Here is a 27250-nt window from a genome sequence, read left to right as displayed (position 1 = left end):
TTCAATTCTATTCTATTCTATTCTATTCTAAGAGGCTGGGGCAGATCACTTTTTGGTGGTCAGCAGCACTAAGCCAAGGACCAAAAGCTACAAACTGGAAGAGAGAAGGTTTCAGCTCAACGTGAGGAGAAACTTCTTTCCAGTGGGAGTGACAGAGCCCTGGAGCAGGCTGCCCAGAGAGGTTGTGGAGTTTCCTTCTCTGGAGACTTTCCAAACCCACCTGGATGCATTCCTGTGTGAACTACCCTAGGGGATCCTGCTTTGGCAGAAGGGTTGGACTGGATGACCTCTGGAGGTCCCTTCCTACCTCTAAAGTTCTGTGATGCTCCAATTCGTGTACTCAGGGACATAAAGGATGCACAAACAAAAAGTGGCCTTTGAAGAACCTTATAGAAGCCCTCCTTGTGGAAAGATAAGGATATTAGAGGCATATTCTGTTGGACAGCTGCTCTTAGCGTAGCATTGATGAAAGGATGATACAGGCAGGGAAGTAATAAGCCCAAATAAGCAGGAAAATATCAAGTAAAAGCAGAGAGGTATGAATTCTGAGGTGTGAGGAGTATTTTGTGAGAGCCTGAAGGAAATTGAAACATAAGAGCCAGGAGGCTTACGCAGTGCATGCTAAAAGCGCCGCATGCGTGCGCTGCATGGGAAAGGAGGGAAACAATGGAAGTGGTGGGGTTAGGAGTGCTTGCTGGAGATGGCTTTCTTTCAAATGAAAAAGGTGAAAGGAGGGGTATGGAGAGCAGGGCTCAGCTTTCATCAAAATCACTTGGAAAACATTCTTCAGAGCTGGAGCTGAGAGCCTACTGTAGGCACTCGAGGCTGACTTTTCGATAGCTGCTAAAGTAATAGACTCTGGGATAACTGGAGCTGAGAACTGTGTTATTCCAGGACACACTGTTACAGCTTGAAGGCCTCTCTTGCTTCTGAATGGGGCAGTTGCCTGATTTATTTTCCTTTGGCTTTATCAACAAGAAGAGATAAGCAATTAATGGGGAGTCAATGAGGAGTCACAGAGAAGACAGTTCTGGGCCCCCAGTTTAGGAGGGACATTGAGATGCTTGAGCGTGTCCAGAGAAGGGCGACGAGGCTGGGGAGAGGCCTTGAGCACAGCCCTACGAGGAGAGGCTGAGGGAGCTGGGATTGGTTAGCCTGGAGAAGAGGAGGCTCAGGGGTGACCTTATTGCTGTCTACAGCTACCTGAGGGGTGGTTGTGGCCAGGGGGAGGTTGCTCTCTTCTCTCAGGTGGCCAACACCAGAACAAGAGGACACAGCCTCAGGCTGTGCCAGGGGAGATTTAGGCTGGAGGTGAGGAGAAAGTTCTTCCCTGAGAGAGTCATTGGACACTGGAATGGGCTGCCCGGGGAGGTGGTGGAGTCGCCGTCCCTGGGGCTGTTCAAGGCAGGATTGGACGTGGCACTTGGTGCCATGGTCTGGCCTTGAGCCCTGTGCTAAAGGGTTGGACTTGATGGTCTGTGAGGTCTCTTCCAACCCTGATGGTACTGTGAGACTGTGAAATGATCAAAGGTGGCCTTAGTTTAAATTCAATACCATAGTAAGGAATGATAGCAAAAGGTTCCTTGTAAAATAAGGACTTGTGGGGAACTAAAGGAACTGACCAGTGAATTTAGGTGAACAGACAATGTATTGAGTGATGCTGAGGCTTGAAGTGCTGAAAATGGCACAGTAGTAAGCAGTAAAAAGTAGAATCTTCTGTGCTCTTACAATAAATTATCATAGAATAATAGAATCATCCAGGTTGGAAGAGACATCTAAGATCTGAAAAGGGAGTACTGAAAATGAAACAATATTAAGCAGTGATCATCTAGCTCCAACTCCCCTGCCATGCCCAGGGACACCCTACCCTAGAGCAGGCTGCCCATGGCCTCAGCCAGCCTGGCCTCAAACACCTCCAGCCATGGGGCCTCAACCACCTCCCTGGGCAACCCATTCCAGCCTCTCACCACTCTCATGCTCAACAGCTTCCTTCTCACCTCCAGGCTGAATCTCCTCACCTCCAGCTTTGCTCCATTCCCCCCAGTCCTATCACTACCTGACATTCTAGAAAGTCCCTCCCCAGCTTTCTTGTAGCCCCTTTTAGGTTCTGAAAAGCCACAAGAAGGTCACCTGGGAGCCTTCTCTTCTCCAGACTGAACAGCTCCAGCTCCCTCAGTCTGTTCTCACAGGAGAGGTGCTCCAGCCCTCTGATCATCCTGGACCCTTCTCTTGTCCAGGCTAAACAAGTCCATCTCTCTCAAGCTGTCTTCAAGAAAGAGGTGCTTCAATTTTCTGACCATCTTCATGGCTCTCCTCTGGACTCTCTCCAGCAGGAGGGAAATATGAGGGCATAAACTGTCTCCACTAGGGTTCCTTTTCATGATTATCTGGTAGATGGAGATGGAAGCCTCTGAACAGCCTCAAGTCCCTCAATCTATCCTCCCAGCAGAGCAGCTCCAGCCCTGGACGCTCTTTTCTCTCTCTCTTTGTTAAGTATGCAATCTGCTATCCTCTCAGCTTCTTGCTTTACTTTACCCTGGCTCATATTGTCTTTCAGAGCAAACATTTCAAGTGCACAAGCCCTTCCTCCCCTTCCTTTGACGCTCCTGTGCTGTTTTGCACTTCATGCAGGACAACTTTCATACCCTTCTGCTTGCTTGTAGCGCTTTCAAGGCTGATACCAAATCCCTAGAGGGAAACAAAAAGCATTCACAGTGGCAAAAAAAAATCTTCTCAAGCCATCTTTCGCTCCTTGCAGAGAGAAATGCACAATAGCAATCCCATGGATGTCAAATTAGTAGTAAGGATGTTTATTTTCCTCCAGTGTTTGTCATTTTCGTGGACTCCAATCAGTCCTAGTTCAAGAACACCTTGAGTGCTGTGTCCAGTTCTGGGCCCCTCAATTCAAGAAAGATGTTGAGGTGCTGGAACATGTCCAGAGAAGGGCAACAAAGCTGGTGAGGGGCCTGGAACACAAATCCTATGAGGAGAGGTTGAGGGAGCTGGGCCTGTTTAGCCTGGAGAAGAGGAGGCTCAGGGGTGATCTTATTACTGTCTACAACTACCTGAAGGGGCATTGTAGCCAGGTGGGGGGTGGCCTCTTCTGCCAGGCAACCAGCAACAGAACAAGGGGACACAGTCTCAAGTTGTGCCAGGGTAGGTATAGGCTGGATGTTAGGAAGAAGTTCTTCACAGAGAGAGTGATTGGCATTGGAATGGGCTGCCCAGGGAGGTGGTGGAGGCACCGTCCCTGGGGGTCTTCAAGCAAAGCCTGGATGAGGCACTTAGTGCCATGGTCTGGTTGATTGGATGGGGCTGGGTGCTAGGTTGGACTGGATGATCTTGGAGGTCTCTTCCAACCTGCTTGGTTCTATGATTCTATGATTCTATGATTCTATGACTTTCTTCTAATTCACAAAAGTACTTTGCTGTGAACCATGCAGAGGAGCTAAGGTAACAAAACAACTTCTCTCAGTCCTCTCGAATTGTATCTTTTCCTCTGGATCTTTCGGGTCAATTAGGGTAATTTCAGCAGAGGTGGATTTTCAGCCTCTTCAGTGGCACTTAATAGCTCTGACAATCTTACTCAGAGCAGTATGGAAAATGCAAATTGAACTCCGTGGCACATCAGAGGAGAGCCCTTCTGGCAGATCAAGTAGTGCTCACTGCAAGCTGGGATTTGCTAAAATTGACAGAGCCCCCATTAAGAACTGGCTGCCTGACAGGGCTCAATGGTTCAGTGCCAGTAGGGACATGCCAGGGGTGTGTTTGGCTCCAGTGGGAAAGTCACAGAGTCATAGAATCAGTCAGGGCTGGAAGGCACCACAAACATCTAGTTCCAACTTCTCTGACATGGGCAGGGACACCCTACCCTAGAGCAAGAGTTGGTGCAGACTGATCTGGTGTTGAGAAGAGCATCACTTTGGTGGTTTAGTTTGAACTTCATAGGGAATGCTTGGGATGAAACTACAGGAATGCATCCAAAGAGGAAGAGAAAAAATATTGTCTCCATCCTACTCTGTGGCAGGCTTCTGAAGGGGACCAAAGCTCCAGAGCTCTCTGCAAACACCCCTGACACAGACTCAAGTTGTGCTGAGGGAAGTCTAGGCTGGATGTTAGAAGGAAGTTCTTCACAGAGAGAGTGATTGGCATTGGAATGGGCTTCCCAGGGAGGTGGTGGAGTCACTGTCCCTGGAGGTGTTAAAGAAGAGCCTGGATGAGACACTTGGTGCCATGGTCTAGATAACTGGATAGGGCTGGGTGCTAGGTTGGGCTGGCTGAGCTTGGAGGTCTCTTCCAAACTGGTTGATTCTATGATTCTATTCTGAGTTCCAATGCACCACAGACCATAGAACCACAAACTAGATCAGGCTGTCCAGATCAGTCAAAGTCAGAGATCTGAAGCTCAGCCCAAAACATTTCCTGTCTCTGAGTGAAAGGTTTTCTGCTAGCATCATAGAATGGTTTAGGTTGGAAGGGACCTCAAGGATCATCCAGTTCCAACTCCCTGCCATAGACAGGGACACCTCCCACTAGAAGAGGTCACTCAAGGCCTCATCCAACCTGGCCTTGAACACCTGCAGGGAGGTTGTGGATCACAGAATCACCCAATGTGATTCTGGACAACCTGTGCCAGTGTCTCACCACCCTCACTGCAAACAGCTTCTTCCTAACATCTAATTTGAACCTCCCCTCTGCCACTTTAAACCCATTCCTCCTCATCCTGTCATCACAAGACCTTGTCAATAGTCCCTCCCCAGTCTTCCTGTAGCCCCCTTCAGATACTGGAAGGCCACTCCAAGGTCTCCTCCAAGCCTTCTCTTCTCCAGGCTGCACAGCCCCAACTCTCTTAGCCTGTCCTCACAGCAGAGCTGCTGCAGCCCTCTCAGCATCTTGGTGGTCTCCTCTGGACTGGCTCAAACACTTCCATGTCCTGCTTGTGTTGGGGGCTCCAGAACTGCACAGAGTACTCCAGGTGGGGTCCGAGGAGAGCAGAGCCAAGGGGCAGAATCCCCTCCCTTGCCCTGTGCCCACACTGCTCTTGCTGCAGCCCAGCACAGGGTTGCTGCCTGGGCTGTGCATGCACACTGCAGGCTCCTATTGAGCTTTTCATCAACCAGATGAAATTAGCATGGGTTAAAGATAATGGCATTGATTAAGCAATAAAGCAAGAGGATATTCACCTTTTGGTGTTCTGGTCTAGTAGTGAGACTGCTATAAACCAGCAGAGCTGCAAAACTAGAGGAAGAAGATATGTGTTTGTGACATGTGGCACATGTAAATGGTGTCATGTTGTGCAGGTGTGTACTCACACACACACACATAGTATGTCCCTTTTTAGTTAGGGGTTGTTTTTTCCTTACTGCAGATACAAATCCATCTCTTGCCCATCTTTTATGAGTCCAGCAGATACAGAAATCATTTTCTTCCCAAGAAATACTTTTTCTTTTTCCTTTTTTTTCTCCCCAGGAAATAAATTGGTTTGCAGAGCCCATTTAAACCTTCTGTGAAGCATGCTGGGGATAGGATGGTGACCAAGTGACTCTGTGCTCTGTGGCTGTACAGCAAATGCTTTGTGCAGCCTCGCTGGTGTGCATTACTGTCAGGCTCAGGGTCACAGGAGTAATCGGATTTGGGACTGGGGAGAAGTTCCTCCTAAGTGAGATTGGCAGCTACAAGATACCTCAGGATGTTTAAGGAATATATCTGGCCTGTTGCTGGAGCTGGCAAGGATGTTAATGGTGCCTTGTGTTTGAGTCTTTGTTTTTTGAGATCTGAAAAAATCCTCTTTGGATTTTAGGTTCATTGTAGGGCATTTGGGCAATCTCTGGTGCTTTATAGCATTAAGGAAGTCAAATCCAGTGAAACATTGAATCATAGAATCAACCAGGTTGGAAGAGACCTTCCCGATCATCCAGTCCAATCTAGCACCCAGCTCTATCCAGTCAGCTAGACCATGGCACTAAGTGCCTCATCCAGGCTTTGCTTGAACATCTCCATAGAATCATAAAATCATAGAATCAGTCAAGATTGGAAGGGACCACAAGGATCATCTAGTTCCAGCTGTCCTGCCATGGGCAGGGACACCTCACACTAGATCAGGCTGTGCAGAGCCTCATCCAGCCTGGCCTTAAACACCTCCAGGGATGAGGCTTCCACCACCTCCCTGCATAACCTCTTCCAGGCTCTCACCACTCTCATGCTGAACAACTTCTTCCTAACATCCAGTCTGAATCTCCCTATTTCTAGCTTGGTTCCATTCCCCCCCAGTCCTATCACTTCCTGACAGCCTAAAAAGTCTCTCCCCAGCTTTCTTGTAAGCCCCCTTCAATACTGAAAAGCCATAAGAAAGTCACCTCAGAGCTTTCTGCTCTCCAGACTGAACAGCCCCAACTCCATCAGTCTCTCCTCATTAGGAGAGGTGCTCCAACCCTCTGATCATTCTTGTTTCTCTTCTCTGGACCCCTTCCAGCACATCCATAGCCCTCTTGTAATAATGGCTCCAGAACAGGACACAGTAGTCCAGGTGTGGTCTCACCAGCATGAAGTACGGTGGGAGGAACACTTCCCTTGCCCTGCTGCCCACACTTCTCTTGCTGCAGCCCAGGATCTGGTTTGCTTTCTGAGTTGCAAGAGCAGAGGGACCTAGAGTCCCTCCCCTTTGCAATCAAAGTGCTGCTTTGTTTGTAGCTTACTCCCTTGCCATCTGCAGATGGACAGAGATGCTTTATTTTAACCTGCCAGATCAGCCCAGAAAGGCCAGGAAAGCTTTGTTATTATCTTTACTCCACTATGGACTAGGATGTGTGTCCTCATCCTGGCTTCCCAGAACCTCTAGAAGAAAATCCTGGGCGAATAAATGAAGTTAAAATGCATCTTGACCTCTTCTGTTTGTACCTTTTCCCCCTGTAAACCAGCTAGGCAGAGAAAACCTGAATTAGCATTGCCACCTGGACTTCAAATGGGACTCTCATGGGAAGTCATTTATACTTTGTGCCCTTCTGTAAGGACACCAAGTAAGAGGGTATATTCTATAAGGGTACTTCTAAAACTGCTTGTTGAGGCAGTTTATTTTTGTTTCTATCCTTTATATCCCACTGAGAGTAGTTTCCCTGTGTTTTTAATATTCAGTGAGTTTCATTTAAGGAGCTTTGAGCTGATCACTGATTGTGTTCCTCAGGGATCTGTGCTGGGACCACTTCTTTTTAACATGTTTATCGATGACCTTGATTCAGGCACAGAGAGTGTCAGCAGTAAGGTTGCAGATGACACCAAGTTAGGTGGCAGTGTTGATTTGAATGAGGGTACAGAGGCTCTTCAGAAAGACTTGGATAGGCTTAGATCAATGGGCCAACACTAATGGGATGGGTTGTAACAAGGCCAAATGCCAGGTCCTACATTTGGGTCACAGCAACCCCAAGCAATGCTACAGGCTTGGGGCAGTGTGGCTGGAGAGCTGCCTGGCAGAAAGGGACCTGGGGGCTGTAATAGACAGGAGCTGAATGTGAGCCAGCAGTGTGCCCAAGTGGCCAATGGCATCCTGGCTGGGATTAGCAATGCTGTGGCCAGCAGGAGCAGGGAGGTGATTGTCCCCTTGGACTCAGCGCTGATGAGGCCAGACCTTAAGTGTTGTGTTCAGTTTTGGGCACTGCAATACAAGGGAGATGTGGAGGTGCCAGAGAAGGTCCAGAGGAGGGCAAGGAAGCTGGGGAAGGGCCTGGAGAGTAAATCTGATAACTGAGGGAGCTGAGGGTGGTTAGTGTGAAAAAAGAGGAGGCTGAGGGAGACCTCATTGCTGTCTACAGCTACCTGAAAGGACCTTGTGGAGAGATTGGTGCTGGTCTCTTCTCACAGGTCATTAGTGATAGAACAAGAGAGGTGTGGAGGTGTGCTGGAGCAGGTCCAGAGGAGGGCAAGGAAGTTGGTGAAAGGCCTGGAGAACTGAGGGAACTGGGGTTGGTTAGTGTGATCACATTCTGTGCTTCTGTGATCCACAACCTCCCTGGAGGTGTTCAAGGCCAGGTTGGATGAGGCTTTGAGCAACCTGTTCTAGTGGGAGGTGTCCCTGCCTATGGCAGGGGGTTGGAACTGGCTGATCTTTGAGGTCCCTTCCATCCTAAACCATTCCATGATTCTATTCTATCTGTCATTCATATGTTCACAAAGCACAGGTGGAGATTGCATTGTGAAGCTGAAAATAAACCCCAAACCCCTCAAGTTGACAATTCCAACGTGGAATTAGGGAGCCAAGTCATGTCTGATCCTTCACAGGACGAGCACAGGTTGCCCAGAGGTTGTGGCTGCTCCCTCCCTGGGGGTGTTCAAGGCCAGGCTGGATGAAGCCTTGGGTGAAATGTGCAATTGGGAGGTGTCCCTGCCTATGGCAGGGGGTTGGAACTGGATGATCTTTGAGATCCCTTCCAACCTAAACCATTCCATGATTCTATTCTGTCTCTCATTCATCTGTTCACAAAGCACAGGTGGAGATTGCATTGTGAAGCTGAAAATAAACCCCAAACCCCTCACGTTGACAATTCCAACATGGAATAAGGGAGCCAAGTCATGTCTGATCCTTCACAGGAGGAGCAAACAAGGGATGAAATGATTCTGGATCTTATAACAGGGTATCAAATTTGTGGCTGGCTTTTGGTCAATAGCTTAAACTGCACTCAGGATGTCCACAATTAATGAATTAAATGTGTAACTGTTATGATTGCTGTTTTGTTTAGTGAGAACCACAGTAATTGAAACAGATGTCTATGTTAACAGCATTGGCCCAGTTGACCCAATCAATATGGTAAGTTCCAGTTATTGGCAGAAAAACATTTTCCTCAGTGTGCTGTGGGTTAATGTCATGGAATACTTCTAAGCTCATTCAGATATATCTCTTTTTAGTGTGTTCTTGTGCTGCTGGATATGAAAGAAAGAGGTTTAGGCTCTATCTGGGTTTGAAAATAGATATTTCTTCTCTCCACACATTTCATCAGGTCCAAATTTGGTCTGTGTTGAACGTTTTCATCCTGTTTGCTAGCACCTGGTTGATCTCTGGCCCAGCATAAATTCCTGGAGCTGCTCCTTCAGGGGTTGAGAAGAAGTAACAATTAAGCCAGCAAACAAACAAATGATTCTCAGTGCAGAGAATTGATTCTTGATTTCTAAATTCATAGAAAGAGCAAAGGGAAATAATCTTCTCCCCCCCACACCTTTCCCCATATGCTGTTTAGTCTTATGGATCCTCTTCAGTGTGTGTGCCTCTGTGTGTGTATGGACACAGACTTCAGAAGTTCAGCAGTGCATCTCATTTGGCTTCTGGTAGAGCTGTTGAGGGCTGAACTATCTGGTAACCCACACTGCACTCACAGCACTTAGGAGGAAGCTAAGTCTGGCACCTGCATAGTTTTTCTGCTCCCATCTGCATTGCATGAAGTGCATGAAGCTGTTGGAGGCTTTAGAAAGACCCTCTTGGATGGGCCACTTCTGGGGACTGCTGCCTAGCATTAAGGCTGGGACTAGTTTTCAGATCAAGTATGCTAGTGTGAGCCTAGCTGGGATATTCTAGTCAGAGGAATTAGATGATAAGCAGTGAAAAGGAAACATTGGTGATGGCTACTGCACTCATAGGCTTGCTGAGATGTATAACAAGAACATCTGTGTAAGATAGTATTGTCCTGCTCTGGCAGTGGGGGGTTGACTTGGTGATCTCCTCAGGTCCCCCCTTCCAACCCCTAACATCCTGTGATCCTGTGAACAGAAATATAGATAACAAAGTTGCTCTCTGACTTCTCCCTGCCTCCCTCTCTCCCTAACTTGCTGTCTAACTAATCCTTCTGCTTCCTAACACCTCTGGCTGATTCTCCAAACTCACCTTGTTCATAAGGCAAACTCTGGGGTAAGGTAGAGGGGTGGAAAGGAGGTGGAAGGGTGGTTGGGAGCCCCTCCTGGGGACTCTGGTTTCTGGGATGGGCTGTTGTGTTTCTGTATTACTTTTTAACTTGTCCATTTCTGTCTCTAGCTGTATAGATTGTAACTACCTGCTTGTATGATGTGCTAAGCTGTGAACATAAAGCTTCATTCTTTAATTTCCAGTTTGGCTGAGTCTAGTCTGGGTGATTTTCTTAAATGCTGGGGGGTGTGTAACACCCAAACCATCACATCAAGTGACTAGGCTCTTACTACCTTTCTCTTTTCCTTCCAAACCAGGGCCAAGGTAAAAAACAAAGGGCCACTGCTTGGTGGAATAGGTAGCAGAGGCTGATGTATGGCTGCTGTGCTGATCCATGCTGCCTGTGTGCCTCGTTAGTTTTCCCTGCCCCCTGTTCTTCCCCCAAACCCTATGGCCCTTCTGGTGCCCCAGGGGGGGTCTAGGGGAGAGCCAAGCCAATGCCATAGCTACAAGACCATGCAAGAGTGCAGTTCCAGTGAGTTAAGAGGGGCATTGCAGCCCTCCAAGATGTTTTTTACCTTCCATGAGCTGAGAGAATAGCTCACCTTATCCTTTCTGGTGGACTCAAACTCTTGGGACAATAAGAGACTGCTACCCCAGATGAGAGAATTTTTGGGGAAGAAATACAGGAATCAGCTCCTTAAGAAACAGGGTTGCATACTTGTGTCAAAAGTGAAGAGTTTCCCTGTCCTTAATGTCTGTTTAATCAATTTTCACGTAGTAAAGAGTGCAGCAAGAATTGAGTAACAAAAAGGGAGGAGAGGTTAGAAAGAGGCAGATCATTTCTGCATAGATAGCACAACTGAGAGATGAAAACCAAGCCAGAGAGAATGCTTTGTCTCTATCTCTGTGCCAATATATACCTGTAAAAGTAAGCATGACTACAGATAAAGGATCTTCAAACTACAGGAATTCAATATAGAATCATAGAATCAAGCAGGTTGGAAGAGACTTCCAACCTCATCCAGTCCAGCCTAGCACCCAGCCCTGTCCAGTCAACTAGACCATGGCACCAAGTGCCTCATCCAGGCTTTGCTTCAACACCTCCAGGGATGGTGACTCCTCCTGCTTTTTCATGTGTTCCTAAATCATGGCTTGACCTTCTATGGTGTCATAGTGATTTTACTACTCTGGATGGCTACATGATGATATTTTGTTTCTTCCATGGTTGTGGATGCAGATGATGCTCTCTGGTGAGTTTTTGTTAATGGCACTTAGAATCCTAGAATCATAGAATCAAGCAGGTTGGAAGAGACCTCCAAGATCATCCAGTCCAACCTAGCACCCAGCCCTGTCCAATCATAGGATCAAGCAGGTTGGAAGAGACCTCCAAGATCATCCAGTCCAACCTAGCACCCAGCCCTGGCCAATCATAGAATCAAGCAGGTTGGAAGAGACCTCCAACATCATCCAGTCCAACCTAGCACCCAGCCCTAGCCAGTCAACCAGACCATGGCACTAAGTGCCTCATCCAGGCTTTGCTTGAACACCTCCAGGGACAGCAACTCCACCACCTCCCTGGGCAGCCCATTCCAATGCCAATCACTCTCTCTGCCAACAACTTCCTCCTAATATCCATCCTAGACCTCCCCTGGCACAACTTGAGGCTGTGTCCCTTTGTTCTGCTGCTCCTTGCCTGGCAGAAGAGCCCAACCCCAACCAACTTGGTGGTAGAAGGCCCAGGATATAGTTTTAGGACTAAACTTCACGAGGCAGTTTGGTTCTCCTAGACAGGATTTCTGTCTCTTCTGTGTATGATTTAGGTTTTTCTGTCTCTTCTGTGTATGATTTAGGTTTTGCTGCATGGAAGGCTACTATGACTGCAAGCTGAAGGCCATACTTTGAAGCCTTCTTCTTATTTTTTAACAAGAGAGTAAAACCATGGAGCACATCAGACAGTCCCTGCATACACAATGTGCTGCTGCTGTGGTAGGGATGCTGTTAAGATACAGCTGCTGCATGGCCTGGATGCTGTTAAGATACAATTTTTCTTGTTCAGTTGTATCATTTATGACTCGGTGTAGAATGTACTGATGGTGAATTTTAATTAGCCTTTGACTTCCAAGTTCCACTTCATTCTCAAGCTGCAGCAACTGACAGCAGATCCCAGGCTCACAGAATGTTAGGGGTTGGAAGGGACCCACAGAGATCATCAAGTGCAACCTCCCTGCCACAGCAGGACAATGCTAACACAGGTCACAGAGGAACACATCCAGACAGGCCTTGAAAATCTCCAGAGGAGACTCCACAGCCCCTTTGGGCAGCCTGTGCCAGTGCTCTGGGACCCTTACAGCAAAGAAGTTCCCCCTTATACTGAGGCAGAACCTCTTGTGCTGCAACTTACACCCACTGCTGCTTGTCCTATCCCAGGGAGCAGTGAGCAGAGCCTGTCCCCCCACTCCTGGCAGCCTTCAGATACTTATAAACATACATCAAATCCTCTCTAAGCCTTCTCTTCTCCAGACTAAAAAGTCCCAAGTCTCTCAGCCTCTCCACATAAGGCAGTGCCCTCCAGTCCTCTAACCATCCCTGTAGCCATCTTTCAAGTGTTCCTTCTTTAGGTATCAGTGTGATGTGTATCCTAATATTTGTCCCACCACAACATCCTGGGCTGTGACTAATAGGTCAAGTGAAGTTTTCTTGCCCCTCTTCTCTGCCCTGCTGAGGCCACATCTGGATTACTGTGTCCAGGTCTGGGCCCCCCAGTTCAACAGGGACATAGAACTGCTTGAGAGAGTCCAGCACAGAGCCACAAAGGTGCTGAAGGGAATGGAACAGCTCTGTTAGAAGGAGAGCCTGAGGGAGCTGGGGCTGTGCTGCTGGGAGAGGAGGAGTCTGAGGGGTGACCTCAGCAGTGGTTATCAATGTGTGCAGGGTGAGTGGCAGGAGGCTGGAGCCAGGCTCTGCTGGGTGATGCCCAGGGACAGCACAAGGGGCACTGGGTGGCAGCTGAGGCAGAGGAAGTTTCATTCAAACATGAGGAGGAATTTTTTTCCCTCTGAGAGTTACAGAACCCTGGCACAGGCTGCCCAGGGGGGCTGTGGAGTCTCCCTCTCTGGAGACATTCCAAACCCACCTGGATGTGTTCCTCTGTGATCTGCTCTGGGTGATGCTGCTCTGGCAGGGGGGTTGGACTGGCTGAGCTTTGGAGGTCCCTTCCAGCCCCTGACATCCTGTGCTTCTGTGATCCTGCTCACCAAATTGGAGATAGGTGGATTTGCTGGGGGGTACACTGTTCAGTGGATAAGGAATTGTCTGGATGGTCACATCCAGAGGGTGATGCTCAACGACTCAAAGTCCAGATGAAGAGCCTCTCATTGTTACACCAATGTATGTTTGTCACCTTTCCAGTCACAGCTTTGCTCCTTTGACACCATCTAGAGATGTCCTAAGGGAGAGAATCTTCCCTTGGTTCTGCTGGGCTGTTTCTGGCTCAGGTTATTCCTCTGTCTTCTCTTTCCCTGAACCTCAAGTACAAACAGTTTTCCTTCACTTTCAAGGCACTTCAAAGACTTTTCCCATCCATTTTTGCTTTGGGTTTTTGTTTTTCCCTCAAGAGGCCATTTTCTGTCTCAGGTCTCACTAGTCTCTGCTCCTTTCCTTTCAACTTCTCATACCACTTTCTCCCAAGCTGCCCTTTATGCTTGAAAGAATCTTTTATAGATGTCTGCAAAGGCTCTTCATTGTTTCTCATCATGTTTCTGTTTAGACCTTCTTCCTTTTTTCCCCCTTTCTTTGCCTTTTCTCCCCTTCCCCCCCTTTTTCCCCCCTTTTTATTCCTCTTTTCCTTCCCCCCATTCCCCTTTTTTTCTCTTTTTTCCCTTTTTCTCCTTTTGCCCTTTTTTCTTTTTTATTTTTTCCTTTTGTTTTCCTATTTCTTCCATTTTCCATCTTTTCCCCCTTTACTCCTTCTTCCCTCTATCTTCCTCCCTTTCTTCTCCCCTTCTTTCACCCCTTGTTTCCCCTTCTTTCACCCCTTCTTCCTCCTCTTCTTCCCCACTTCTGCCTTCTTCTTCCTCCCTTCTTTCCCCCTCTCCTTTTCCCTCTTCTCCCCTCCTTCTTCCTCCTCTTCCCCCCTTCTGCCTTCTTCTTCCTTCCTTCTTTCCCCCTCTTCTTTCCCCTCTTCTCACCCCTTTCCCCCCTTCTTACTCCTTTCTTCCCCCCCTTCTTACTCCTTTCTTCCCCCCTTCTCACTCCTTTCTTTCCCCCCTTCTTACTCCCTCTTCTTTCCCCTCTTCTCCCCCTTCTTACCCCTTTCTTCTCCCTCTTGTTCCCCCCTCTTCTTTCCCCCCTTATCCCCCCTTCTTCCCTCCTTCTTTCTCCTCTTCTCCCCCTTCTTACCCCTTTATTCCCCCCTTCTTCCATCTTCTTTCCCCCCTTCTCCCCCTTTCTTCCCTCCTTCCTTCCCCCTTTCTCCCACCTTCTCCACCCTTCTTCCCCCTTCTTCTCCCCTTCTTTCCTCCTTTCTTTCCCCTCTTTCTCTCCCCCTTCTTCCCCTCCTTCTTTCTCCCCCTCTTCTCCCCCTTCTTTCATCTTTTCTTCCCCTCTTTCTTCCCCCCTTCTTCCCTCTTCCCTCTCTTCTCTCCCTTTCTTTTGCCCTTTAATTCCCTCCTCCCCTTTTATTTCCTTTTTTCCTCTCTCCCCATTCCTCCTTTTTTTCCCCTCCTTTTTTCCCCTCCACTTTTCCCTTTTTTTCTTTTCCAGGGAGGCTACAGAATAGCACAATCAAGCTTTTGTTGTGCTAAAATCACTACCCGTAATTCTGACTGGCACTGGGTGCTTTTGTTTCATGGCACTCCTGACCCTGCTGTCTTTCCAAATTGCATTTCTTTCCCCCTGAAATCCAAACTGTAAGCTCCTTGCAGAGGATGTGCATCCTGTATAAGCAGTATTGGGTGCCTGCACAGCTCAGTCGTGATCTGAGCTCATCTGGACCAAGGATCATGTTATCTAAACCACATAGCACTTCATGGAGAAGGTAAAGGTATTAACTAGGGCTGAAGCTAACCCAAACTGCTTTACTCCTACTTTTTTCCCCCCTTCTTCTCCCTTTCTTCATCCTCTTCTTCCCCCCCTTCTTCCCTCTCTTCTTCCCCCGTTTCTTTCCACTCTTCTTCCCCTCCCTTCTTCCTCCTCTTCTTTCCCCCATCTTCGCCTCTTCCTCCCCCCTTTCTTCTCACCCTTCTTCCCCTCTCCTTTCCCCTTTTATTCCCTTCCCTCCTTTTTTCCCCTTTTATTTCTCCCCTTTACACCCCTGCTTCCCCCTCTTCTTCTCCCTCTTCTTCCTCCCATTCTTCCCCTGTTCTCCCCCCTCTTCTTTCCCCCTTCTTCCCCCCTTTCTTCCCACCCTTCTTCCTCTCTCCTTTCCCCTTTTATTCCCTCCCCCCCCCTTTTTTTTTCCTTTTATTTCCCCCTTTTACACCTCTTCTTCCTCTCTTCTTCTCCCTCTTCTTCCTCCCATTCTTCCCCATCCTACCGACTGTGGTAGGATGTTGTGATGCAGTTTGGACTGTGATGCAGTTTGCACTGTGGTGGGATGTTGTGATGCAGTTTGCACTGTGATGCAATTTGCACTGTGGTAGGATGTTGTGATGCAGTTTGGATTGTGATGCAGTTTGCACTGTGATGCAGTTTGGACTGTGATGCAATTTGCACTGTGGTGGGATGATGTGATGCAGTTTAGATGGTGATGCAGTTTGGACTGTGATGCAATTTGCACTGTGGCAGGATGTTGTGATGCAGTTTGGATTGTGATGCAGTTTGCACTGTGATGCAGTTTGCACTGTGGTGGGATGTTGTGATGTATTAGGATGTTGTGATGCAGTTTGGACTGTGATGCAGTTTAGATGGTGATGCAGTTTGCACTGTGATACAATTTGCACTGTGGTGGGATGATGTGATGCAGTTTAGATGGTGATACAGTTTGGACTGATGCAATTTGCACTGTGGTGGGATGATGTGATGCAGTTTAGATGGTGATACAGTTTGGACTGTGATACAATTTGCACTGTGGTAGGATTGTGATGCAGTTTGCACTGTGATGCAGTTTGCACTGTGGTGGGATGTTGTGATGCAGTTTGGATTGTGATGCAGTTTGCACTGTGATGCAGTTTGCACTGTGGTGGGATGTTGTGATGCAGTTTAGATGGTGATGCAGTTTGCACTGTGATGCAGTTTGCACTGTGGTGGGATGTTGTGATGCAGTTTGGATTGTGATGCAGTTTGCACTGTGATGCAGTTTGGACTGTGATGCAGTTTGCACTGTGGTGGGATGTTGTGATGCAATTTGGATTGTGATACAGTTTGCACTGTGGTGGGATGTTGTGATGCAGTTTGGATTGTGATGCAGTTTGCACTGTGATGCAGTTTGCACTGTGGTGGGATGTTGTGATGCAGTTTAGATGGTGATGCAGTTTGCACTGTGATGCAGTTTGCACTGTGGTGGGATGTTGTGATGCAGTTTGGATTGTGATGCAGTTTGCACTGTGATGCAGTTTGGACTGTGATGCAGTTTGCACTGTGGTGGGATGTTGTGATGCAATTTGGATTGTGATACAGTTTGCACTGTGGTGGGATGTTGTGATGCAGTTTGGATTGTGATGCAGTTTGCACTGTGATGCAGTTTGAACTGTGGTGGGACGCTGTGATGCAGTTTGCACTGTGATGCAATTTGCACTGTGGTGGGATATTGTGATGCAGTTTAGATGGTGATGCAGTTTGGACTGTGATGCAGATTGCCCTGTGGTAGAATGAGTTCTGCTTCCCTTTTCTCCCAGCTTTCCAATAAAAAGCCCAATGCCCTGACTCATTGTGATGTCTGACTGTACCTGAGCCGTGGAAGACAGTGAAACCCATGTTGAAGGCTCTGTTTACTCCCATCCAGAAGCTGCTTCTGCTGTATTTGAAGTAGTTGCCTTTATTTATTAACTGAATTTCTCTCGGGCTAGACACCTGCTTGTCTGTATTCAGTTTGTTCACTGCCTGGGCCTTTGATGGCAATCTCTGATTAGTCTTTGTGTTCCCAACCTTGGGAGTTTGTTATGATCTTTTAGAGAGGAAAGAGAGGGAGGAGGATTGCAGCTCTCTGTAAATAATTAGGCAGGTGGGCTCCTTGTGCCAGCTGTGTAACAAAAAGAGTTCAGTGATCTAAGCAGATGCCAAACATGAGCTAAGTTGTGCTGTGGTTGTTGAAGCCCGTGAGGGTAGATTTGAAGAAGCATCCATTTAGCTGTGGATGTGACTTCACACAGCCATAGGTTGGTTCCATTTTATTCTCTGTGGCTATTTTGTCATTAGTGTCAGGTGGTTGCTGTCTACAACTACCTGAAGGGAGGCTGTAGCCAGGTGGAGGATTGGTCTTTTCTCCCAGGCAAGCAGCAACAGAACAAGGGGACACAGTCTCAAGCTGTGGCAGGGGAGGTCTAGGCTGGATGTTAGGAGGAAGTTGTTGTCAGAGAGAGTGATTGGCATTGGAATGGGCTGCCCAGGGAGGTGGTGGAGTCACTGTCCCTGGAGGTGTTGAAGCAAAGCCTGGATGAGGCACTTAGTGCCATGGTCTGGTTGATTGTCTAGGGCTGGGTGCTAGGTTGGACTGGCTGAGCTTGGAGGTCTCTTCCAACCTGCTTAATTCTATGAGTAGCAACCCATTTTTTCTTTGGTTACACAGTACCATTGGATGCTGGGGTTTATGAAAACCTAATCTTGGAGGTCTCTTCCAACCTGGTTGATTCTATGATTCTATGATTCCAATAGAAGCAGTGATAAAAGTGTTCCTTTGCACTCATTTTTGCGAGAATACAAGGAGAACAAAATAGTTGCTCAGAAGCATTCGTTGCACTAAAAGAGTATTTTGTAGATCTGGCTGCTGTTGTGCTCGCTCAAAGAGTGTCTAAACAGAGACAGGGGTTTCAGTCCTCTAGTTTTGGAAACAAAATCATAGAATCAGTCAGGGTTGGAAAGGACCACAAGGATATTCCAGTTCCAACCCCCCTGCCATGGCCAGGGACACCCTACCCTAGAGCAGCCTGACCACAGCCTCAGCCAGCCTGGCCTTAAACACCTCCAGGCATGGGGCCTCAACCACCTCCCTGGGCAACCCCTGCCAGCCTCTCACCACTCTCATGCTCAACAACTTCCTCCTCAGAAATGCTCTCAGAATCATAGAATCAACCAGGTTGGAAGAGACCTCCAAGCTCACCCATTCCAACCTATTGCCCAGCCCTGTCCAATCAACTAGACCATGGCACCAAGTGCTTCATCCAGTCTTGAACACCTCCAGGGATGGTGACTCCACCACCTCCCCACACAGCCCATTCCAATGCCAATCACTCTCTCTGACAACAACTTCCTCCTAACATCCAGCCTGGACCTCCCTTGCCACAACTTGAGGCTGTGTCCCCTTGTTCTGTTGCTGGCTGCCTGGCAGCAGAGCCCAACCCCACCTGGCTACAGCCTCCCTGCAGGCAGTTGCAGACAGCAATGAGCTCTGCCCTGAGCCTCCTCTGCTGCAGGCTGCACACCCCCAGCTCCCTCAGACATTACAATGCAGCCATTTTCCCACTTCCTTTACGACAGATTTTCCACCCTTAGATTTCCCCCTTCTTAACAAAGGAAATTGGAAGTACTTTTCAGGAGATGCACATTTAATACTGGGAGGAAAGAGAATAGACACCTGCATCTACTGAGGCTGTTCCCTCTGCTTCCTCTGCCCAAAATATTCTCTGAGCTCACCTTTCTTTTTCTCTCTTCATGTGTCAGGGTGGTTGGTGTTCTGTGACAAGCTAAGTTTCCTTGCTCCCAGTGCATTTGCCTGTAATGACACTGATAAATTTCTCCTCAGCCCATGCAGAGGCTGCTTAGAACAGCACCTTCGAACTCAGAGGCTGCTGTGTTCATCCATTTGGCTGTGTCTTGATTTCATTCCCCAATTTTTTTCCCCTCCTGTTTGTACTGTGAAAGTGATAGGTAACACTTTGCTCCTTCTGATCCATTTTAAGCCACCCCCCCCCCCCCCCCAGCTTTGGTGCACTGCCTCAGGCTCTCACATAGGCTACAGCAAAGCAGGTGTCCACTTGTAGCCACTACGGAGGAGCAAGCACAGAGAGATGAATTTTAAGGTTAAACAGGCTCTGGGTTTTTCACAGGTGTCTTGAGGTTTGTTTACAGAAATAAACCCATCAAGGATTTGCTTTGACCTGCAGAATCTTCCTTTGATGACGGCAAGCAGAGGTTTAGAGCTAAGTTAGCTCTAAAATGCATTTTTTTCATTAGTTCTTTTGTTCCCTCTGCCCCTCTGTTGTTTGCCCCATTCTCTAGTTCAGAACCTTTGAGAGTCCCCAGGTCACCTTCTTTTGTTCCCTCTGCTGTTTGCCCCATTCACCAGTTCAGAACCTTTGAGAGTCCCCAGGTCACCTTCTTTTGTTCCCTCTGCTGTTTGCCCCATTCAGCAGTTCAGAACCTTTGAGAGTCCCCAGGTCACCTTCTTTTGTTCCCTCTGCTGTTTGCCCCATTCACCAGTTCAGAACCTTTGAGAGTCCCCAGGTCACCTTCTTTTGTTCCCTCTGCTGTTTGCCCCATTTTCTAGTTCAGAACCTTTGAGAGTCCCCAGGTCACCTTCTTTTGTTCCCTCTGCTGTTTGCCCTATTCACCAGTTCAGAACCTTTGAGAGTCCCCAGGTCACCTTCTTTTGTTCCCTCTGCTGTTTGCCCCATTCACCAGTTCAGAACCTTTGAGAGTCCTCAGGTCACCTTCTTTTGTTCCCTCTGCTGTTTGCCCCATTCACCAGTTCAGAACCTTTGAGAGTCCCCAGGTCACCTTCTTTTGTTCCCTCTGCTGTTTGCCCCATTTTCTAGTTCAGAACCTTTGAGAGTCCCCAGGTCACCTTCTTTTGTTCCCTCTGCTGTTTGCCCCATTCTCTAGTTCAGAGCCTTTGAGAGTCCCCAGGTCACCTTTTGTTCCCTCTGCCGTTTGCCCCATTCAGCAGTTCAGAACCTTTGAGAGTCCCCAGGTCACCTTCTTTTGTTCCCTGTGCTGTTTGCCCCATTCTCTAGTTCAGAACCTCTGAGAGTCCTCAGGTCACCTTCTTTTGTTCCCTCTGCTGTTTGCCCCATTCACCAGTTCAGAACCTTTGAGAGTCCTCAGGTCACCTTCTTTTGTTCCCTCTGCTGTTTGCCCCATTCACCAGTTCAGAACCTTTGAGAGTCCTCAGGTCACCTTCTTTTGTTCCCTCTGCTGTTTGCCCCATTCTCTAGTTCAGAGCCTTTGAGAGTCCCCAGGTCACCTTCTTTTGTTCCCTGTGCTGTTTACCCCATTCTCTAGTTCAGAACCTTTGAGAGTCCCCAGGTCACCTTCTTTTGTTCCCTCTGCTGTTTGCCCCATTCTCTAGTTCAGAACCTTTGAGAGTCCCCAGGTCACCTTCTCTTGTTCCCTCTGCTGTTTACCCCATTCTCTAGTTCAGAACCTTTGAGAGTCCCCAGGTCACCTTCTTTTGTTCCCTCTGCTGTTTGCCCCATTCTCTAGTTCAGAACCTTTGAGAGTCCCCAGGTCACCTTCTCTTGTTCCCTCTGCTGTTTACCCCATTCTCTAGTTCAGAACCTTTGAGAGTCCCCAGGTCACCTTCTTTTGTTCCCTCTGCTGTTTGCCCCATTCAGCAGTTCAGAGCCTTTGAGAGTCCCCAGGTCACCTTCTTTTGTTCCCTCTGCTGTTTGCCCCATTCAGCAGTTCAGAGCCTTTGAGAGTCCCCAGGTCACCTTCTTTTGTTCCCTCTGCTGTTTGCCCCATTCTCTAGTTCAGAGCCTTTCAAAGTCCCCAGGTTACCACAATCCAAGTGGTGATTCACCTGCGATGCATCACAGAGCAAGGGCAAACCTCCCTTTTGCATACCATTTTCCTGGTCCTTTTCTTGATCCCTCTGGAGAGGTGGGAGAATTGAGAGAGATTTAGGTAGGGAGCTCTGGAATATCTGCCTTGGGATTTCTTGAGGATGAAATGCCCAATTTCCCAGGGCAGTTTCCCTATCTCCCAAGTTTTCCTGGGAGATAGGTGGCATCAGCTGCAGCAGTGAGTGGCTGCTGGGGTTATTTAAAGGTAAAAGAAGCAAAACCCTCTCACTCCATCCAGCAAAGCCTTTGAGAGAGAGTGATTGGCATTGGAATGGGCTGCCCAGGGAGGTGGTGGAGTCTCCATCCCTGGAGGTGTTCAAGCAAAGCCTGGATGAGTCACTTAGTGTCATGGTCTAGATGACTGGATAGGGCTGGGTGCTAGGTTGGGCTGGCTGAGCTTGGAGGTCTCTTCCAACCTGCTTGATTCTATGACTCTATGATTCTACTCTTATTTAAACCCAGAATTACCTCTCTGCACCACACATTCTTATTGACCAGGCAAACAAGTAGTGACCCCTGTGGCTCAAGCAAAGTTTGGACTGCTGCCTCCTCCTGTCTTCTCTCCCTGCCCTCTCATGCTGTAACTGAGAGGTGAGAAACTAACACCAAGACTTAAGGCTGGTCTCCAGCTCTCTTTATGCTGCAGAGGAACTGCTGAACTCATTGGAACCCTCCTGGGCATCTGTGCAGGAAAGGTCACATCTGCTGTTAAGCAGAGCAAACTGTTGCCCTTGAGGTCAGAGTTGTGGTCTGGAGCTGTGACAGGTGCAACAGAGAAGCTGCTGCTCTCCTCCTTTGTCTAAAGTGCAGCTCAACTCCTTGAGGAACAGCATCTAATTGCACCTCTTTGTCCCCCTTAAGTTTTACTGTGTCAAGAATTGTCTCATTAAAGGGTTTTGGGTTTTGCTTTCAGGTATTTCTTTCATCTCTTTTCTCACCTTTTTTTCTGGCCCTGAGGAATTTGAGACTCTATCACCAAAAGAACCAAACCAATCCAACCAAAAAGCTTTCTTGAGGCTTTAATAAGTAAAGTGTAATTGCTTTAAGGGAATGTCCTTCCTGCTGGTGGTTAGGTACCCTTTTGTCTGCCTATAGGTAGGTATCTGAGGCAGATGGTGTAGGAGATAGCTCTGCAAGCTGTCAGTTTTGCTTCCTGCATATTCATGAATGTTTCAAAACCTGAGATTTCTTGAAGGACCTTAAATTGTGTCTTGTTTAGGGGAGGAAAAAAAATGAGCAGTGTATTTGGTTTGTTTCTAAAGAGATGCAGAGTACCTTAGCAAACACAATCCAGCCTTGAGGCATTAAAGTTGCCCTTAATTTTCTGTCTAATCACAGGATCACAGGATCAAGTCCAACCTCCACCACAGCAGGACAATCCTATCTAACACAGATCACAGAGGAACACAGCAAGACAGACCTTGAAAGGCTCCAGAGAAGGAGACTTCACAACCTCTCTGGGCAGCCTGTGCCAGTGCTCTGGGACCCTTACAGTAAAGAAGTTCCCTGTTGTGTTGAGCTTGTGCTGCGATTTGTACCCATTGCTCCTTGTCCCATCCCAGGGAGCAGTGAGCAGAACCTGTCCCCCCACTCCTGGCCAGTTCTCAGATGTTTATAAACGTTTATCAAATCCTCTCTAAGTCTTCTCTTCTCCAGACTAAAAAGCCCCAGGTCCCTCAGCCTCTCCTCATAAGTCATATCCTCCAGTCCCCTCATCATCCTCGTAGCCCTCCACTGGCCCCTCTCCAGCAGGTCCTTCCAGAGGTGGTTGCACTATGCAGGCACCTCCAAATGACAGCAAGCTCCTACCACATCTCCTCTTAACTAAGCAATATGTGTCAGGGGAGAGGAGGTTGGACTGCCCCAGAAGGCTGTGTGCAACTTTTGTCAGCCTCTTATTCCTCAGTTTGGAGTTGCAGGCTGCTGAGTGCTGTGCAAATAGAGTTAAAAGCAAGTAGAAGAAGTAGCCTCAGATTTATATATGAGTTAAAAACTGCTGAACTTGGCAAAGCTATGCCCAGCTGTGATTGTTTCTCTGTCTTCAGGAATACACCATAGACATCATTTTTGCCCAGACTTGGTATGACAGCCGCCTAAAATTCAACAGCACCATGAAGGTGCTGATGCTTAACAGCAACATGGTTGGAAAGATTTGGATCCCAGACACTTTCTTCCGGAACTCAAGGAAATCTGATGCTCACTGGATCACAACTCCCAATCGTCTGCTTCGAATCTGGAGTGATGGAAGAGTATTGTACACTCTGAGGTGGGTGCTTAGCTTTGAATCTGGAGTGCTGGAAGAGTATTGCACACTCTGAGGTGGGTGCTTAGCTTTGAATCTGGAGTGCTGGAAGAGTATTGCACACTCTGAGGTGGGTGCTTAGCTTTGAATCTGGAGTGCTGGAAGAGTATTGCACACTCTGAGGTGGGTGCTTAGCTTTGAATCTGGAGTGCTGGAAGAGTATTGCACACTCTGAGGTGGGTGCTTAGCTTTGAATCTGGAGTGCTGGAAGAGTATTGTACACTCTGAGGTGGGTGCTCAGCTTTGAATCTGGAGTGCTGGAAGAGTATTGCACACTCTGAGGTGGGTGCTTAGCTTTGAATCTGGAGTGCTGGAAGAGTATTGTACACTCTGAGGTGGGTGCTTAGCTTTGAATCTGGAGTGCTGGAAGAGTATTGCACACTCTGAGGTGGGTGCTTAACTTTGAATCTGGAGTGCTGGAAGAGTATTGTACACTCTGAGGTGGGTGCATAGCTTTGAATCTGGAGTGCTGGAAGAGTATTGTACACTCTGAGGTGGGTGCTTAGCTTTGAATCTGGAGTGCTGGAAGAGTATTGTACACTCTGAGGTGGGTGCTTAGCTTTGAATCTGGAGTGCTGGAAGAGTATTGTACACTCTGAGGTGGGTGCTTAGCTTTGAATCTGGAGTGCTGGAAGAGTATTGCACACTCTGAGGTGGGTGCTTAGCTTTGAATCTGGAGTGCTGCAAGAGTATTGCACACTCTGAGGTGGGTGCTTAGCTTTGAATCTGGAGTGCTGGAAGAGTATTGCACACTCTGAGGTGGGTGCTTAGCTTTGAATCTGGAGTGAGGGAAGAGTATTGCACACTCTGAGGTGGGTGCTTAGCTTTGAATCTGGAGTGCTGGAAGAGTATTGCACACTCTGAGGTGGGTGCTTAGCTTTGAATCTGGAGTGCTGGAAGAGTATTGCACACTCTGAGGTGGGTGCTTAGCTTTGAATCTGGAGTGCTGGAAGAGTATTGCACACTCTGAGGTGGGTGCTTAGCTTTGAATCTGGAGTGCTGGAAGAGTATTGTACACTCTGAGGTGGGTGCTCAGCTTTGAATCTGGAGTGCTGGAAGAGTATTGCACACTCTGAGGTGGGTGCTTAGCTTTGAATCTGGAGTGCTGGAAGAGTATTGTACACTCTGAGGTGGGTGCTTAGCTTTGAATCTGGAGTGCTGGAAGAGTATTGCACACTCTGAGGTGGGTGCTTAACTTTGAATCTGGAGTGCTGGAAGAGTATTGCACACTCTGAGGTGGGTGCTTAGCTTTGAATCTGGAGTGATAGAAGAGTATTGCACACTCTGATGTGGGTGCTTAGCTTTGAATCTGGAGTGCTGGAAGAGTATTGCACACTCTGAGGTGGGTGCTTAGCTTTGAATCTGGAGTGCTGGAAGAGTATTGCACACTCTGAGGTGGGTGCTTAGCTTTGAATCTGGAGTGCTGGAAGAGTATTGCACACTCTGAGGTGGGTGCTTAGCTTTGAATCTGGAGTGATAGAAGAGTATTGCACACTCTGAGGTGGGTGCTTAACTTTGAATCTGGAGTGCTGGAAGAGTATTGCACACTCTGAGGTGGGTGCTTAGCTTTGAATCTGGAGTGATAGAAGAGTATTGCACACTCTGAGGTGGGTGCTTAGCTTTGAATCTGGAGTGCTGGAAGAGTATTGCACACTCTGAGGTGGGTGCTTAGCTTTGAATCTGGAGTGCTGGAAGAGTATTGCACACTCTGAGGTGGGTGCTTAGCTTTGAATCTGGAGTGCTGGAAGAGTATTGCACACTCTGAGGTGGGTGCTTAGCTTTGAATCTGGAGTGATGGAAGAGTATTGCACACTCTGAGGTAGTTATTTACTGGGTAGAACAATACACAAGGGAACTGTTATGGCCAGGAGTATCTAAATAATGAACACAAATCAAGTCTCCTTTGTTGTGGACAGCAGGGGTTTGCAAGGAATGTGCTAAAGGAGATAAAAATAAGGCTATTATTTATCACAGTAATACTGAGATCTATTGCCTAAAGAATGGGATAAAGACAATGGAAGCAGATAGCAAAGTTAGCTCTGCTTTAGGTACAGGCAAGATTTAAAGAAGATGCCACACAGCAAGTAGCACTGTCTTGGTTTGTCACATAAATAAGTGGTCATGAATTGTTCTGCAGGCTTTCTGTTCTAAAACAGTTCATTTCCAGCAGTTATTCTGTAAGTAAAACATGGAATGCTTCAGATCATAAAAATCCTTAACCTGATTAAAGCTAAAGCTTCAGTCCTGTGTGTGTGCTTCTAACATGTTTGCCCTTGCAAGCTATTAAAGTCAACAAATCTGTTCATTCAAATTAGGCATAAGCAAACATGTTGGTAATAATTCTTCTTAGCAAAGGGGGGATGCTTGGGCTGGTTTTAAGCTTAGCATCTCGGCCTGTCTGTACTGATCCAAGTGCAAGAACCTGCGTCTGGGTCAAGGCAATGCCAAGCACAACTACAGGCTGGGCAGTGACTGGCTGGAGGGCAAGCCTGAGGAGAGGCACTTGGGGGTGCTGGGGGATGAGAAGCTCAACACGAGCCAGCAGTGTGCACTTGCAGCCCAGAAAGCCAACCAGAGCCTGGGCTGAATCAAAAGTGAGGCCAGCAAGTGGAGGAAGGTGATTCTCCCCCTCTAACCTGCCCTGCTGAGACCCCCATCTGGAGTACTGCATCCAGTTCTGGAGCCTACATTACAAGAAGGATGTGGAGATGCTGGAGCATGTTCAGAGAAGGGCCACAAGGATGCTCAGAGGGCTGCAGCAGCTCTGCTGTGAGGATCCAGCTGAAAACATCAGAGGCCCTCAGGTTGCAGATGGTAACAGGTTTTGTTCACCCAGTGGTGCTGGATGTTCTTGGAGATAAGCAGTTGGCCATGCAGAACATTCAGTAATTGGCACAAATTATTTCTGTGCATGTTCTTTACTGTCTAGTCTGAAGTGTCTGCACTCTTCAAGATCATCTTTGTCTCTGCTTCTTTTCTTTTCCCTTTTCTACACAGGCTGACAATTAATGCTGAATGCTATCTTCAGCTTCACAACTTTCCTATGGATGAACACTCCTGTCCACTGGAATTTTCAAGCTGTAGGTGGTAAATTATTATTATTATTATTATTATTATTATTATTTATTATTATTGTTGTTGTTGTTGTTGTTTGTTCTTTTTTTAACTCTCTGTACATTCAGGCTTTAAATTTCCTTACATTCTGGCAGCAAGAGAGCTCCTGTTTGCTTTTAAAGCCTCATAGTGAAGGATAGATCTGAGTTGTTTATGTTTTGGTTATGTTTTTAGGCTGGGCCCAGAGAGTGGTGGTGAGTGGTGCCACATCCAGTTGGCAGCTGTCACTTGTGGTGTGCCCCTGGGATCAGTGCTGGGTACAGTCCTGTTCAACATCTTTATTAGTGATCTGGACAATGAGATTGAGTCCAGTATTAGTAAATTTGCAGATGACAGCAAGCTAGGAGCAGGTGTGGAGCTGTTGGAGGGCAGGAGAGCCCTGCAGAGGGACCTTGCCAGGCTGGATGGGTAGGCAGAGGCCAATGGGATGAGATTGAACAAGGCCAAGTGCAGGGTTCTGCACTTTGGCCACAACAACCCCAAGCAGCACTACAGGCTGGGGACAGAGTGGCTGAGAGCAGCCAGGAAGAAAGGGGCCTGGGGGTGCTGGGAGAAAGGAGCTGAAGATGAGGCAGCAGTGCCCAGGTGGGCAGCAGAGCCAATGGCATCCTGGGCTGGCTCAGGAACAGTGTGGGCAGCAGGACAAGGGAGGTTCTTCTGCCCCTGTGCTCAGCACTGCTCAGGCCACCCCTGGAGTGCTGTGTCCAGTTCTGGGCTCCTCCATTCAAGAGAGCGGTTGAGGTGCTGGAAGGTGTCCAGAGAAGGGCAAAGAAGCTGGTGAGGGACCTGGAGCACAAACTCTATGAGGAGAGGCTGAGGGAGCTGGGGGTGTGCAGCCTGGAGAAGAGAAGGCTCAGGGCAGAGCTCATTGCTGTCTACAGCTACCTGAAGGGAGGCTGTAGCCAGGTGGGGTTGGTCTCTTCTGCCAGGCAACCAACAATAGAACAAGGGGACACAGTTTTAAGTTGTGCCAGAGGTGGTCTAAGCTGGATGTTAGGAGGAAGTTGTTGT

General features: G+C 48.0%; 1 protein-coding gene across 1 annotated transcript in view; it reads left to right on the top strand.

The window, feature by feature from the left end:
- The window catches only part of GABRG1 (gamma-aminobutyric acid type A receptor subunit gamma1), a 79568-nt gene that overhangs the window by 29372 nt on the left and 22946 nt on the right, over positions 1 to 27250 (top strand). Inside the window, exons 3-5 of the mRNA XM_064149210.1 lie at positions 8730 to 8797; positions 22869 to 23089; positions 26123 to 26205. Of these exons, the coding sequence (XP_064005280.1) occupies positions 8730 to 8797; positions 22869 to 23089; positions 26123 to 26205 (372 nt within the window). The remainder of the gene's footprint in view (positions 1 to 8729; positions 8798 to 22868; positions 23090 to 26122; positions 26206 to 27250) is intronic.

This window comes from Pogoniulus pusillus, chromosome 9 (assembly GCF_015220805.1).
Source record: "Pogoniulus pusillus isolate bPogPus1 chromosome 9, bPogPus1.pri, whole genome shotgun sequence".
In the NCBI taxonomy this organism is placed as follows: Eukaryota; Metazoa; Chordata; class Aves; order Piciformes; family Lybiidae; genus Pogoniulus; species Pogoniulus pusillus.
The sequence above is the reverse complement of the archived record's forward strand: the minus strand, read 5'-3'. Positions and strand labels throughout refer to the sequence as shown.